Source organism: Crinia signifera, chromosome 4, assembly GCF_055691185.1.
Source record: "Crinia signifera chromosome 4, ASM5569118v1, whole genome shotgun sequence".
In the NCBI taxonomy this organism is placed as follows: domain Eukaryota; kingdom Metazoa; phylum Chordata; class Amphibia; order Anura; family Myobatrachidae; genus Crinia; species Crinia signifera.
The window spans coordinates 133,510,205-133,523,836 of record NC_139220.1 but is presented as its reverse complement, the minus strand read 5'-3'; the positions used below and the strand labels follow the sequence as shown (position 1 = coordinate 133,523,836).

At 43.8% G+C, this 13,632-nt stretch overlaps 1 protein-coding gene across 1 annotated transcript in view; it reads right to left on the bottom strand.

The window, feature by feature from the left end:
- The window catches only part of MYRFL (myelin regulatory factor like), a 103,205-nt gene that overhangs the window by 59,879 nt on the left and 29,694 nt on the right, over nucleotides 1–13,632 (bottom strand). The window contains exons 9-12 of the mRNA XM_083182534.1: nucleotides 12,133–12,243; nucleotides 10,715–10,805; nucleotides 5,381–5,581; nucleotides 4,698–4,806 (exon numbers count right to left, since the gene is read on the bottom strand). Of these exons, the coding sequence (XP_083038660.1) occupies nucleotides 4,698–4,806; nucleotides 5,381–5,581; nucleotides 10,715–10,805; nucleotides 12,133–12,243 (512 nt within the window). The remainder of the gene's footprint in view (nucleotides 1–4,697; nucleotides 4,807–5,380; nucleotides 5,582–10,714; nucleotides 10,806–12,132; nucleotides 12,244–13,632) is intronic.

Sequence of the window (13,632 nt, the reverse complement as noted above, 5' to 3'; positions counted from 1 at the left end):
TTGTTACAAATATTAGTGTTAGTTTTTTGCAGTCATGTGATTTTTTTTATATGTTTGTTATTTGGCAGTATTACAGAACCATTAATATTTAAATAAAAATGTAAAGATAATTAAAATAATAAGGCCATAGCACCTCCTGCATGGCATTTTGTACTGCACAAGTATCTTTCCATGAAGATCTCTTTGTGAATGGGGTTTTATTTGGTTTGTGATTATTTCTGTTGGTTACAGTTTGAGTATCCCTTATCAAGGTACTGGTTCTGTTGGCCAAATTATTCTGAAAACCATAGTTTCTGGTATGTACTTTTTTTTTCTAAAAACACTACTGGGGACATCTGTAACTGGCACCACTGAGAACATGATCTGTAGCTGGCACTACTGGGGACATGATCTGTAACTGGCCCTACTGGGGACATGATCTGTAACTGGCACTACTGGGGACATGATGTGTAACTGAAACTACTGGGGACATGATGTGTAACTGGAACTACTGGGGACATGATACGTAACTGGCACTACTGGGAACATGATCTGTAACTGGCACTACTGGGGACATGATGTGTAACTGGAACTACTGTCAAACTCTTAAAACTGAAAGTGGATAAATCAATGGGGCCAGATGGGATACATCCAAGGATACTAAAAGAGCTTAAAGGGGAGCTGGTAAAACCAATAACAGAATTATTCAACCAGTCACTAGCTACTGGAGTAATCCCAGAGGACTTGAAAACAGCGAATGTAGTCCCACTGCACAAAAGTGGAAGCAAGGAAGATGTAAGCAACTATTGACCAGTGAGCCTTACATCAGTAGTAGGGAAATTGATGGAAACACTCTTAAAACAAAGAGTTGTAGAATATCTCAAAACCAGCAATTTACAGGATCCAAAACAGCATGGGTTTACTGGGGGAAGATCATGTCAAACAAATCTTATTGACTTTTTTGACTGGGTGACTAAAGTAGTAGATCAAGGTGGTGCTGTAGATGTAGCTTATCTAGACTTTAGTAAAGCATTTGACACTGTCCCACATCGCAGACTGTTAAATAAACTTGAAAGCTTGGGATTGGATTCTAAGATAGTTGAATGGATAAGAGCGTGGTTGCAGGACAGAAAACAGAGAGTTGTAGTAAACGGAGTACAGTCAAAGGAGGGAAAGGTTACAAGTGGAGTACCCCAGGGATCTGTACTTGGACCGGTGCTTTTTAATATCTTTATTGGTGATATTGCAAATGGAATTGAGGGTAAAATGTGCCTTTTTGCAGATGACACAAAGGTATGCAACAGGGTAGACACACCAGGAGGGGTAAAACAAATGATTGAGGATCTAGGTAGATTAGAGGAATGGTCAAGAGCATGGCAACTACAGGTTAATGCCAAAAAATGCAAAATCATGCACTTGGGTCTCAGAAATCCAAAGACTAAATATAGTCTAAATGGCACTATAATGGAAACTACTGAGGAAGAGAGGGATCTAGGTGTCACTATTTCAGGGGACTTAAAAGCAGGTAGGCAATGTAACAAAGAAATGAAGAAGATTGGTTGCATAGGGAGAGGTATCAGCAGTAGAAAGAAAGAAGTAATAATGCCACTGTATAGGTCATTGGTACGACCTCACCTAGAGTATTGTGTTCAGTCCTGGAGGCCATATCTCCAGAAAGATATAAATACATTAGAGTCTGTACAAAGAAGGGCAACTAAAATGGTGCATGGCCTACATCACAAAACGTACCAGGAAAGACTAAAAGATCTTAATATGTATACTTTAGAGCAGAGAAGGGAAAGGGGGGACATGATAGTAACTTTCAAATATATCAAGGGTTTTAACAAGGTACAGGTGGGAGACATTCTTCACAGAAAGAGGAGCAACAGAACACAAGGACATGCACTGAAACTAGAGGGAGGAAGATTCAGGGGAAATGTGAGGAAGAATTACTTCACAGAAAGAGTAGTAGATAAGTGGAATAGCCTACCAGCAGAGGTGGTAGACGCAAATACAGTAGTACAATTTAAACATGCTTGGGATAAGCATATTGATATCCTTACAAAAAAATAAGGATCAAATATAGTTTGAGGTAACATGTTTAAAAAAGGGGCAGACTAGATGGGCCAAGTGGTTCTTATCTGCCGTCAAATTCTATGTTTCTATGTTTCTATGTACTGGGGACGTAACTGTCACTACTGTGAACAGGATATGTAACTGTCACTACTGGGAACATGATCTGTAACTGGCATTACTGGGGACATGATGTGTAACTGGCACTACTGGGGACATGATGTGTAACTGGCACTACAGGGGACAGGATGTGTAACTGGCACTACTGGGGACATGATGTGTAACTGGCACTACTGGGGATATGATGTGTAACTGGCACTACTGGGGATATGATGTGTAACTGGCACTACTGGGGACATGATGTGTAACTGGCACTACTGGGGACATGATGTGTAACTGGCACTACTGGGGACATGATCTGTAACTGGCACTACTGGGGACATGATCTGTAAATGGGACTACTGGGGACATGATATGTAACTGGCACTATTGGGGTCATGATCTGTAACTGGCACTAATGGGGACATGATCTGTAACTGGCACTAATGGGGAAATGACATGTAACGGACTACTGGGGATATGATATGTAACTGGGACTACTGGGGACATGATTTGTAACTGGGAGTACTGGGGACATGATCTGTAACTGGGACTACTGGGGACATGATCTGTAACTGACACTAAATATGGGCAGGAAAATTATTGCTTAGCATCAAATTCAGTGCCTGAGATAGTACAAAACCTTGTTTCATGTTCAAATAAATTACATGCGTGTATTTTATGTATTTGAGGTGTTTATACAACATAAAAGCATTTTGAGGCACCAGCCTACCGGGACTGTGGCCAATCTGTGATATTTTGATGTAAGCAGTGCTTCTTGGAGGCTTCACAGATGGGTCTGCTAGTAGAGGGTGATGGGAAGAGGCAGTGGGTGATGGACAAAGGGCAATTGGGAGGACAAATTATTGTATAGACAAAGGACTAAGGGAGATGAGTAGAGGGTTATGGGGAGTGGCAGTGGGTTATGGAGTGAGGGAGAAGTTGACCAGCAGTCCATGCATCAGTGATTCACTAATCAGAAGACCTGAAGAGGCCATCTATTCCCACCTGTTGAACTCACCAAATCCCTTCTGTGGGTCACCAGCAGTCAGCACATGTGCAGTAGCTTAGCCCACCTGGGACTGCTGACAGTCCGACCTGTCCAAGGCAATTCCAAGCAGGTAGCAGCCACTGACGCCCATCATCATCAGTGATGATTCCATCAGATGCCAGGGGGCCTGTCATAAAAGCTATAGTTCTTTGCCCTGTATGTGGCATAATCTGAATTGAATGCACTACTATACGCATAAATTGAATTGATCCAGTAATATTGATTGGTCGGACATGCCTGATTGTCTAGCATGTCCCTACAATGTCATATTTTGAAAGTGTTATCGGCCACTTTGGGCAGTATATGTCCTGCTACAGCCATTTCACGGACATCTCCCTTGTTCCTACATTTGGGATCATATCACTGCCAATACTTTGTGTAAGATCTCACAGTGCATGCCTAGGATATGTCCATATTTTGTATGTGTATGTAGAGATTCTTTAGATTGATTGATATATGATAGGGTTGACATCTAAATAAATATATATTGTACTTTATATCCCTTGTTGTTATAATTGTGTGACTGCACATATTGGTCCTGCTTCCAGTAAATATAGCGCAGCAACCCACATAAGTTTTGCAGTTTGTTTGGTGGTTTTAGAAAATTATATCTATATATGCCTCCACAGGCATATAGTGGTTTCTGTAGCTTACATTTGATTGTATATCTAACTAAAAATATTAAAAAGCGCCTGAGAATAAATTTGTGTTTTGTCTAGTGGGATATGTCTATTGTCAGATAAATTGTATGTCAATCTGAAAAAGCATTTTATCTGTCTGTGTATGCCCACCTTAAGTAATTTATATCCATTTATATTCGACTTGTTATAGTCACACATATTTTTAGAAATTTATTTATATAGGAAATCCAGCCATATGGAATGCAAAAATCTGAACATTGTTTAAATAAAGTAAAGATATCTATTGAATACTGCTTGGAAAGGCTGACCTGTGGTATAATATGGACTGGAGGCACTACAATGTGGCTTAGGGGCTGATTCTAAATAGTGAGCAAAGTAAAAAAAATAACAGCACATGGAAATGTAAAGGGTTCAAATACATGTCTTTATTTTTTTTGCATGTAGGTTAAATACTGGCTTCTTTTTCATGTATTTCAGAAATGCTGGACAGCTTGATCTCTAAATTGCTATTTAGATTTGAGTTTGAACCATTATTATCCCTCATAAGTGCCGGGAGACTCCAGATTTTTCAGACAGTTCCCAGCATCCACGGAAGAGTGGGCAGATCTCCAGCATCCCACCCACTTCCTAGTGAAGCAGGTAGGAAGAGGATATCATAAAGGGAATTGTGGTGCAGTATGGAGTGGGTGGGACTAAATTATAAGTATTTAGTCCTGGCCTCCTACCCATGGACTCATAAATCACAGCATTTGGGGGGGGGGGGGGGGGGGGGGCAGGGCATGTGATGTACAGCCCTGAAAGCCTACAGTATCTCCACTCTGGTTTGAATAACTAGCAAGAAAGGAAACAGGTACCTGTTTCATGAACAGAATCTATTCCCATGGCTGTTGCAAACTCAGGTTTATAGTCATACTCTACCAGTCTCATCTGAGCTATTCTTCTCAGCTGCTCCATTGTGTCAACCTGAATAATAATATAAAAGAAAATCAACCTAAATGTCTACTGGTCACTCCTTTCTACAAAACTACATTTAAAAATGGAAAGAAAATATAAGGCTTTACTAAATGTAAATTACATGACATATTATTTGACATCTACAGCATATCATAATCTCAGTAGAATCTCAGGGTGTGTGGCCGGTGGGAATATTTGCACACTGCACCCAAAAGATTATGTTTCTGCCAACTGCAAACCAAAAAAAGAAAGAAATGTATTACATTGCATTGACACTATATAGGTAGGAGTTGAATGGTAGGTATGTGTGTGTGTGTGTGTGTGTGTATATATATATATATATATATATATATATATATATATATATACACAGTGGTCAAAGTGGAACTTTGAAACGTATGTACATATTTTAGAAATATGATCTTGTTATTAAATACATTGTGCCATAATTCAGGTTCTGCCCCACATATATCACTGCTTTGATGTGCTTAGAAGAAACCACATCATTTATGTCACTTTATAGTACATTACTCAATACAAATGTAATCTAAGTGGCACAGATCTTTTTTTTCTTGAGGCTCACCTCCTGAATGTTCCTCTTTGCTCTTCTGTCAGACGGATGCATCATTGTCCCCATCACTTTCATATTGCCACAGACAACCAGTGCTTCATCCGGGGTGTCAGTGTTAATTCCTACGCGACCATGAGTTACTACTGTCTCTGGCATATGCCCTCGTTGCCAAGGGGCATCATTATCATTCTCAAACTGTCCAGGGTTCGATGCCTAAGATACACAGCACAACAATTTATGAATTGCTCCACAGGTTTTATTTTGAATTGCATATGCAGACATGATGCAGTATGTACCATTGGGGCCATTGCGAGAGTTACTAGGCCCTTGCAACAGGCAATCAGTACCCACTCCACCCCTGCTCTCAATGTCCCTGTGTGCCATGCGATATATAAACCAAAGCATGACAATATAAGTACTTGCAGAACTGCCTAACGAAGCAATAGGCTTCAAAGTATTATTGCTCATGACAGCTAAGTAGTGCTTAGGATGTAGTGCAGGATGGTTATTATATAATATTTGCAGGTGTATTCTGTTTGCTTATGCCATTTTACAAAGCATAAAATTCTGTACATACTACACCAAGCCCATGGCTCATATCACTTAACAATTATCAAATATTCTATGAACAGCTATATAAATAACTATTAACAGCTACTAAATAACTGGAAATGTATAATTAGAATAATAATAAATGTCCACCTTAGGGCATTGTCACACTGGCAGTATTGTTTGCAGTTTTTCACAGTAGAAAATGACTATACTAAATACAGAGAGATTTCTGGTAAGGATGACATGAAGAGGATAAATCAGCTGCATATCACTGTTTAGCAGAAGTGAGTGCACACTGTGCCCTCGGTAATCATCTGATACCATTAGCTGTTCTTTCCAGTGGCTTTTATCTGAAGAGTTAAATCACTGTCAGCTGCACAAGCCAGCAGATTGTTAGAGGAAAATCACAGGTGTGACATCCCCCAGTAACAGATGTCTATGAGAGAATATTTGCAAGGAATTTTAACTGGCAAAACAAGAAGAAAGTGTCACTAGCCTTTATGACTATGGCTAATATAATTTATAATACAGATGGAGCCGGCCTGGTCTTTGCAGGGGATGGCGGCAGAATCGCCAGCCGCCATCCCCCGCCAGCCGCCATCTGATATGCGAAAGGGGACGCGCACGAGAGGGGTCCCCACCACCTCCCCGCACCCCACCCCCCCTAACCCTGTCCGTCTCCCGGAACCGGAGATGGACAGGGTTCCTGTCGCCCCGCCGCCCGGAAACTGAGACGCGCGTGCTGTGTGGGGCATGATGTGGTGCAATAGGCATTACTCTGTGGAGCATGATGTGGTGCAATAGGCATTACTCTGTGGAGCATGATGTGGTGCAATAGGCATTAGTGTGGGGCATGATGTGGTGCAATAGGCATTACTGTGTGGTGCATGATTTGGTGCAATAGACATTACTGTGTGGAGCATGATGTGCAATAGGCATTACTGTGTGGAGCATGATGTGGTGCAATAGGCATTACTGTGTGGGGCATGATGTGGTGCAATAGGCATTACTGTGTGGGGCATGATGTGGTGCAATAGGCATTACTGTGTGAGACATGATGTGGTGCAATAGAAACATAGAAACATAGAATTTGACGGCAGATAAGAACCACTTGGCCCATCTAGTCTGCCCCTTTTTTTAAACATGTTACCTCAAACCATATTTGATCCTTATTTTTTTGTAAGGATATCAATATGCTTATCCCAAGCATGTTTAAATTGTACTACTGTATTTGCGTCTACCACCTCTGTTGGGAGGCTATTCCACTTATCTACTACTCTTTCTGTGAAAAAAATCTTCCTCGCATTTCCCCTGAATCTTCCTCCCTCTAGTTTCAGTGCATGTCCTCGTGTTCTGTTGCTCCTCTTCCTGTGAAGAATGTCTCCCACCTGTAGGCATTACTGTGTAGGGCATGCTCCTTACCTGCAAGACCAATCCCCTTTTTTGTGGTCTCTCCTTTCTTCCAAAAGACCTAGAGCCTGAACCATATTAGTACGCAATGCTTATGTTCAGGCAGCTGTGCATTTATTGATAGACTTTGCATGCACCAAGGTGCTCTATCGACGCTGCCTGCAATCAGCAGAAATCAGCAAAAATATAGTGCTATGGATTGTTTGAGAAAGGAGGGCCCCAAATCAGTTTCTTGCTTAGGGCCCCATGAGGTCTAAATCCACCTATGCTTGGTGACTAATAAACCTCAATCTAGGGATGTAAACTTGTGTTACTGGCTTTGAACCTTAGCTAACAAACCACTTGTTATAAAGTACAGATGCCTAGCAGATACAAATACTCAGCCATTGATAACACAGAATGAACCCACATCAAGATGAACTGCACTGAGGGTGTTCTCCTTTCCAAATAGGTCACACCCTTAGGATGGCAAAAGCTATTCTGTATCACACAAACCATTTGCTCACTTGCAAGGGACTTTCAGTAGGCAACTCTGTTAGAGTAGCACTGTACTGAAATGTCCCCTTCAGTGCTTCTGAAAACACTCTCCTTATAACAATGCAATGCCCTAGGGGCGGCGTTTTTTCATGATCATTTATTAAACGGTAATTTAATTCTGACATCTGGGTCCTGTTTTATTTCAGAGATAAAATGACAGCAGCTCTTTCACATATATAGTAATAAATAAGATAGTATTTGCCATCAATCTGTGTCCTCACTGAACTCTGAGACAATGGCAACAAAATGTTTAAGGCGTCAATACTCACTATCACAACAAATCATTGATGACAGCAGGTGGGGTCCCAGATACAGCTGCCAATATATTCCACATAGACACTCACCCTAGATGTACCTAACCTCATTCTGCTTCCAAGTTAACATCTTTGATCTCTAAAAAGTCTTTGTATTTCAAGGCTAAAATGGGATGAATGAAATATCCTGATGACATCCAAATGTCAGTGATGGCAAATCCCATTTTGTTGACATGACAGACTGTATCTGACAGGCAGCAAAAGGAAAGTCTTCCAAGCATAGACATGCAGCCTTCTGAATGCCATATGCACTCCCATATTTACTAAATACACACAGGCATATTATTAAATACAACTACGGATTGCAAATTGTTGTTTACCTACAATACCACTCCCCTAAATTATTTCAGTGACTATAGGATCATCCTAGTGCTTTTTATCCACTGTGTTCAGTCCACTAAGAACACTAATGCAGACAGATTTAGGGATCATTCAACCCTATATAGGAGGATGTGTAGTGTATATGATTTGGGTTTTTTTTTCAATAAAATTTAATTTATATCTGTCATCAATTCATATTGAACTTATGTCTTTCAATGATATTAATAATCCCAAAGACTGACTTAATCAGCATTGTACATTATGGGGTGCTTCTGGTTGGCTCGCTAAGCAGCAAAAGTTTGTTGCTAAGCGAGCCTTCTAATGTTGCCTGCTGGGCATGCGAACAGGGGCGGATTTGGAATTAAAACCAGCCCGGGAAATATCTGGAAGCAGCCCTAACCGGGGAAAAGGGGGGGTCGGTCGGGCGGGGGGGGGGGGATGTTGTGCGCCGAAGGCATGCCCAAATTTTTGGGGCGTGGCCTAGATATATGGGGGTGTGGCCTATTTCACAGATGCCAATCCGCCCCTGCCCCTCTGTCCATCCTGCCCAACGTCTCCTCCAGCCATGAGGTCCTCCCTAGCACCAGACATCAGGCTGCTGCATTCTGTGCCCTTCTGTAGGGTGTGTTAATACATGAGAAGTGCATTGTGTTATTTGTATGTGTTGTCTGTGGGGCGCTGTAATGCATGAGAATTGCATTGTGTTATTTGTGTGTGTTGTCTATAGGGCGCTGTAATGCAGGAGAAGTGCATTGTGCTGTTGATGGAGGTTCTGTAATGCATGAGAAGTGCATTGTGTTCTGCATTGTGGCAAAGTGGTCACTACAGTGGCAATTCTCACATTGCTATTACCCAGGATGTGCTGAACACAGTATTGCAGATCAGCTGCCAGCATTTGATGAAACCTATTGGTGCATCTGTAGTGGTGACTGGTTCCATAGGTGTATACAGGGAGCCTAACCCTCTTCCTGTCCCGCTCTCTCCCGCAGCTCCTTGGGATCAGCCATTTTCTCCCGGCACCATCCTGAGCCGGACAGCAGCAGTGCAGCGTGTGACGTGTCGGGGATCGGGTCGCGGGAGCAGCTGTGTGCTGCTGCACCATCCTGAGCCGGACAGCAGCAGCGCAGCGCGTGACGTGTCGGACCAGCCCTCCCGCGGCCATTTTAACTTTGGCAAACTCGAGGCTGGCCGCTGCACTGTGCCCTTATTAAAGATGGCCGCGGCCAGCCTCGAGTTTGCCAAAGTTAAAATGGCCCAGCACGAAGATGCCGCAGCCCAGGGTGGCCACTTCTGCTGATAAATGTGCCAGCCCACCGGGAAACGGCCCGGTTTCCCAGTGGGCCAATCTGCCCCTGCATGCGAATGTCCTCCCCATGCCATGCTATAAACATCCCTTCCGCTCTGCAAATGGATGTTTTGCATAAACATCTATAGGCAGGGTAGCGTACAGTGGCAAAATCATTATATGGTCACAGACTATCGAATGATTTTTCCCATGCTCGTAGATCTGTCAGTCTGAGCTGACTTAGACTTGCGGAGTCCGGGTCCGAGAACTGGGCCTGTGATCACATGGGGATGCCCACCGTTCTCCTGAGAGCACAAAGCGTTTTAGTGGTTACGCCCAGGAAATGCTCGGCATTCGCATGCAAACGCACCCTTCCCGCCTCATCCCGCCCCCCCTTGTGTGAGTGCCACGTAGACTATGCAAGTCGCGTATGTCGCCGCACAGAAGCCCTTAACTTGTGCATATGCAAATATGCACATGCGCAGGACAGAAACATCGGACCCCAGTGTGAACACGCTGAGGACCAAATCAACCAGAATGAGGGCCTATATACAGAAGTTATGCATACAGCTGGAGCCCCGGTCAACTTTGCTCGGCTCCCGCCAGAACCTCCCCTCTGGTGAGCGCTGGCGGACAGGGACTCCATTGAAATGCACGCGCATCCTAGTCTTTCGGCGGCGGGGCAGCGGCATCCTGCCGTCTCCGCTTCAGGCAGGGTTGGGGGGGTCAGAGTGGCGAGGGGGACTGTCATTGTCGGCGGACGACGGTGGGGAGCTCCGTTGCCACAGGGCGTGAACAAGAGAAGCTACTGTACACTTGTAGCTTTTAAAATAATGGTTGTGTGAGCTGTAACAATAGTTAATGCAATGTGACCGGTATTTGTGCTGTGTGAGTAAGTATATACTGTATAAAGAAATGCAGACATACCCTTACAATGATCCTTTCAGAGACATGTGCCACTACCAGAGAGGAGGACTCCTTACTCTCAGCATACAGACCAACCACCAGCATGAAATACCTGCAAAGATAACAGATTAGATCTAAAACAGAGGAAGCCAACTCCGATCATCGAGATCTACCAACAGTTCACATTTTTAAGACAACCTAGCTGCACAGGTGCACTCATTACTCACTGACACATTTTAAAAGATCCACAGGTGGAGCTAATTACTTCACGTGTGATTCTGTGAGGAGACCTGGAAAACGTCAACTGTTAGTAGTTCTCAAGGACTGGAGTTGGCTACCCCTGATCTAGTGCATGTACAAACAGGATCTGGAAACAGGGGGAACTCATAAGACCCCCATCCACTATGTGAATTCCCCCCCCCCCCCCATACATCAGACTGTTTTTAAGGATGCTAGAGGAAACCACCGACTCCTCTATAATCCTCAAAAACTGTCTGATGGGGGCAGCCATTTTATGTGTGTCACTTTTCATTAGCAGCAGGACTCGGAGCCAGGTGAGCCGTGACGGGACCGCAGACAGATGCGGCAGGTCATGGCAGTTGGCAGCGGCAGGTCCCGGCAGGCGGCAGCAGGTAACAATAGCCCCGCAGACCCCCCAGCGCCCACACTTTCTCAGCACCACCCCACCACTGCGGGGTCTGCAGGGCTTTTGTTAAGATGGCAGGATTGCATGCAATATATCACAATGTGATGTATGGCATACTATCCTGTTCCCCCCGCCGTGATCGGGTCTGACTCAGCTATCAGACATGCAGCAGGCCCAACCTCCGACTCTGGTCTGACGTGCACAGGGTCAGATCGCATGTCTTATGTAGGGTACACACCAGGGCGACCCGCTCACGATGCACATTGTGAGCGGGTCGTCAGTGTCTCGTCTGACCCGCTCACGGTGACGCGGGAGGGCACTACCCGCTCACGATGTGCACCGTGAGCGGGTCCGATCCGATGGCGACCCGCACCCGGCTGTATGGTCGTCATTGAGATCCTACCTGCAGCAGGTAGGATCTCAATAACGACCGACCGACCCGCGGGACCGCGCATCGGTTCGGTATCGGTCCACACCAGGACAGAAAAGGGCCCAATCAGCACACAATCTACATCCAATTGGTCGGAATTGGATCTAGATTGAGGGGATCGGGCCCTAGTCGTCCTGGTGTGTACCCAGCAATACACATGTGATTTGGGCCAATTTCACCTGATTTCTCTGCCTGATCCACCGGAATCGGGTAATTCAGGCCCAAATCGCATAGTATATGGGGCCTATACAGCAGCCCCAATTCCAGGCATCGCTAACAAAACAGATAAAACTGCTATTGTACATTTGAATTTCAATGGACTAAACACTAAACAAATCAGTTAACATACTGAATATACAATACCTTTGATCGGGATTTGGTTTTCCTTTTTTCCTCATGTTATTTGCAGTAGTTTCACTAAAATGTAACCTTCCCAGTGTTACTTTCGTTACCTGGTCTGGGGGCAAATGTACCCTAGGAAAAAGAAAAAGGTGTAAAATGTCGATCAGTCATTTGCAATTCCCATGACCAGGACACGGCACCTGTATAGCCAGCAACACAGTATCTAATGATACCATTCAGTGGACGTCTCCGGGAACCCCATCAAACATGCAGTCCCTGACTATATCTCCAGACTATACTACATGTTCAGATCATCAGTGCTGTCATTAATGATCCGTGGATGCGCACATCATTAATAATATAGTGGATATGTATTTAACTCCGATCTTCACAAGATTTGGCCATCAGTATCAAATCTATGCTGGCACAATTACGGTTATGTGGGGTCTCTTTTAGATATTTTTTGTGAGTGCCCTGCTATAGCAAAACTGTGGTTCTCAGTATTTGCTCTTACATCTATGGTTTTGAATTTCCAGATCCCTCTGACTCCACTTTTAACAATGTTTCATCGGTTCCCAGGACAATTATCCAAAAATTATAGATATATAATGGGCCATATTCTGATAACTACAAAACTCCTACAAAATTGGAGTTCCCCCTAATCGTCCCCACTATTCCTCAAATTGAACTTAATGTCCAATCTCGAATATGAAACAACAGGTAGCCCCTATACCTTCTCAGATTCTAATTCCCTGAGGGCTATTTCACACGCTCCGGCTCCTGGCGGGTGGCAAAACCCCGCACGGCCAGGAATCCGTGCCGCACTCAGAAGATTTCAATGGTGGGGATGGCCACAGCCCGGCAGCCGTCCCTTCCAGTGGTGGGATCCGGCTGCAATCGGGTGGCCCAGGCCGTGGCCGTCCCTTGTGAATGGACACAATCGTGTGTGTGGCACGGCATTTGGCCATGCTGGGTTTCGCCGCCCGGCAGGAGCCGGAGCGTGTGAAATAGCCCTGATTTAGTCGTTTCCATGGCATGACTGTTGAACACAAAGACCATAATTTTACTAGGTTTATATTTCCCGGATGTACTGTCTGCGCTAATCCGATTTTATTCTAATTCGGATTTTATGTTTCTATTGCTATGTATAGCCAAAATTATTTGTGGCAATGTTGTGTCTGCCTACTATATTTCTGTGTGCAATGGTTCTGATTTTGTGTTTTCCCTTCCCCTATTGATTTGTGTACCCTTTTTTCCATTATTTTATTTCCTTTGCTATATAAAACCAATAAAAATCTATTATTGAAAGAAAATAATATAGTGGGTACACACTGAACAATATGCACAATATATTAACAATTATCGGTATGATGCATATCATTCATGCAAACTGCATAGTGTGTACCCAGCTTAAGTTTCAGAGGGCTAGATGCACTATGCTTTTTTTCAAAAGAGTGATAAACAGCTAACCAATCAGCTCCTTACTGCCATGTCACAGACTGTGTTTGAAAAATGATAGAT